This window comes from Alosa pseudoharengus, unplaced genomic scaffold, assembly GCF_046254945.1.
Source record: "Alosa pseudoharengus isolate Yale_2024_CS ecotype anadromous, Long Island Sound unplaced genomic scaffold, YU_APseudo_1.1 YU_APseudo_1.1_scf_17, whole genome shotgun sequence".
NCBI lineage: Eukaryota > Metazoa > Chordata > Actinopteri > Clupeiformes > Clupeidae > Alosa > Alosa pseudoharengus.
The window spans coordinates 3,172,788-3,175,287 of NW_027468640.1; the positions used below are offsets into that span (position 1 = coordinate 3,172,788).

Genomic DNA, 2,500 nt, shown 5'->3' on the forward strand with positions numbered 1-2,500 from the left:
AGAGCAGCAAACTGCAGGTCATCCCAGGACAGCTGAACGTCACCATCGAGTGTGTCCCACCAGACCATTCAAGTGTGTGACCTTTTCTTTTTCAGTTAGTGTGTGATTGTGTGTCTCAGCTAGTGTGTGTAGTGTGCCTCCGTTAGTGTGTGTAGTGTGTGAACAGCTAGTGTGTGTAGTGTGTCTCCGTTAGTGTGTGTAGTGTGTGAACAGCTAGTGTGTGTAGTGTGTGTATTGTGTCAGTAGCTAGTGTGTGTAGTGTGTGTATTGCGTAAACAGCTAGTGTGTGTAGTGTGTGTAGTGTGTCATTAGCTAGTGTGTGTAGTGTGTGTAGTGTGTCAGTAGCTAGTGTGTGTAGTGTGTGTAGTGTGTCAGTAGCTAGTGTGTGTAGTGTGTGTATTGCGTGAACAGCTAGTGTGTGTAGTGTGTGTAGTGTGTCAGTAGCTAGTGTGTGTAGTGTATCATTAGCTAGTGCGTGTAGTGTGTGTAGTGTGTCAGTAGCTAGTGTGTGTAGTGTGTGTAGTGTGTCATTAGCTAGTTTGTGTAGTGTGTGTAGTGTGTCATTAGCTAGTGTGTGTAGTGTGTGTAGTGTGTCATTAGCTAGTGTGTGTAGTGTGTCATTAGCTAGTGTGTGTAGTGTGTGTAGTGTGTGTAGTGTGTGTAGTGTGTCATTAGCTAGTGTGTGTAGTGTGTCATTAGCTAGTGTGTGTAGTGTGTGTAGTGTGTCATTAGCTAGTGTGTGTAGTGTATCATTAGCTAGTGTGTGTAGTGTGTGTAGTGTATCATTAGCTAGTGTGTGTAGTGTGTGTAGTGTGTCATTAGCTAGTGTGTGTAGTGTGTCATTAGCTAGTGTGTGTAGTGTGTCATTAGCTAGTGTGTGTAGTGTGTCATTAGCTAGTGTGTGTAGTGTGTGTAGTGTGTCATTAGCTAGTGTGTGTAGTGTGTGTATTGTGTCATTAGCTAGTGTGTGTAGTGTGTCATTAGCTAGTGTGTGTAGTGTGTGTATTGTGTCATTAGCTAGTGTGTGTAGTGTGTCATTAGCTAGTGTGTGTAGTGTGTGTAGTGTGTCATTAGCTAGTGTGTGTAGTGTGTCATTATCTAGTGTGTGTAGTGTGTGTAGTGTGTCATTAGCTAGTGTGTGTAGTGTGTCATTATCTAGTGTGTGTAGTGTGTCATTAGCTAGTGTGTGTAGTGTGTGTAGTGTGTCATTAGCTAGTGTGTGTAGTGTGTGTAGTGTGTCATTAGCTAGTGTGTGTAGTGTTTGTAGTGTGTCATTAGCTAGTGTGTGTAGTGTGTGTATTGTGTGTAGTGTGTGAACAGCTAGCGTGTGTAGCGTGTGAACAGCTAAAATAGCTTGTAGACTGTGAGATTGGAGAGGGTGAGAGCAAATCTCATGGACGACTGAAAAGTGACGTGACGTGACTGAAAAGTGACTGAATATTTGGCCATTTAGTCGGGTCACTTTTCTATGAACCAGCTGGCAGTTTGTAGCAGCATCCACTCAATCCAGCTGTTCTGCCGTTGTATCTAGCTCATCAGAATAGTTCTATGACATTCTAAAGGATCAAATACAGCCAGATAGTTTGGTGTGAGTGCAGCCCGTAAACTGTGCTCTATGTTAAGAGGAAATGTTGTGGCTGTGATGTCGAGAATAGATGAGTCATGTGGTCAGGTCAGCAATCTACTAATAATATCATGAGGTCAGGTCAGCAATGTCATCAGGCTAAAAGTCTGCTAGTGTTAGCATGTGATCAGGCTATAATGATCTGCTAGTGTGAGCATTAGCATGTGATGATCAGGCTATAATGAACTGCTAGTGTTAGCGTGTGGTCAGGCTATAATGACCTGCTAGTGTTAGCGTTAGCGTGTGGTCAGGCTATAATGACCTGCTAGTGTTAGCGTTAGCGTGTGGTCAGGCTATAATGATCTGCTAGTGTTAGCCTTAGCGTGTGATCAGGCTATAATGATCTGCTAGTGTTAGCGTTAGCGTGTGATCAGGCTATAATGATCTGCTAGTGTTAGCGTTAGCGTGTGATGATCAGGCTATACTGATCTGCTAGTATTAGCGTTAGCGTATGGTCAGGCTATAATGATCTCCTAGTGTTAGCCTTAGCGTGTGATCAGGCTATAATGATCTGCTAGTGTTAGCGTTAGCGTGTGATCAGGCTATAATGATCTGCTAGTGTTAGCGTGTGATGATCAGGCTATAATAATCTGGTAGTGTTAGCGTTAGCGTGTGGTCAGGCTATAATGATCTGCTAGTGTTAGCCTTAGCGTGTGATCAGGCTATAATGATCTGCTAGTGTTAGCGTGTGATCAGGCTATAATGATCTGCTAGTGTTAGCGTTAACGTGTGATGATCAGGCTATACTAATCTGCTAGTATTAGCGTTAGCGTGTGGTCAGGCTATAATGATCTACTAGTGTTAGCTTTAGCGTGTGATCAGGCTATAATGATCTGCTAGTGTTAGCGTTAGCGTGTGATCAGGCTATAATGATCT

General features: G+C 43.3%; 1 protein-coding gene across 3 annotated transcripts in view; it reads left to right on the forward strand.

Annotated features, from left to right (window-relative positions):
• The window catches only part of dock11 (dedicator of cytokinesis 11), a 206,160-nt gene that overhangs the window by 57,398 nt on the left and 146,262 nt on the right, over positions 1–2,500 (forward strand). For all 3 annotated transcript variants that reach the window (XR_012987525.1, XM_076288467.1, XM_076288468.1), the window contains exon 16: positions 1–72. This exon is cut by the window's left edge and continues 8 nt beyond it. Coding sequence is in view for 2 of the 3 variants with exons in the window: in XM_076288467.1 (XP_076144582.1) it covers positions 1–72 (72 nt within the window). In the remaining variant the exon portion in view is untranslated. The remainder of the gene's footprint in view (positions 73–2,500) is intronic.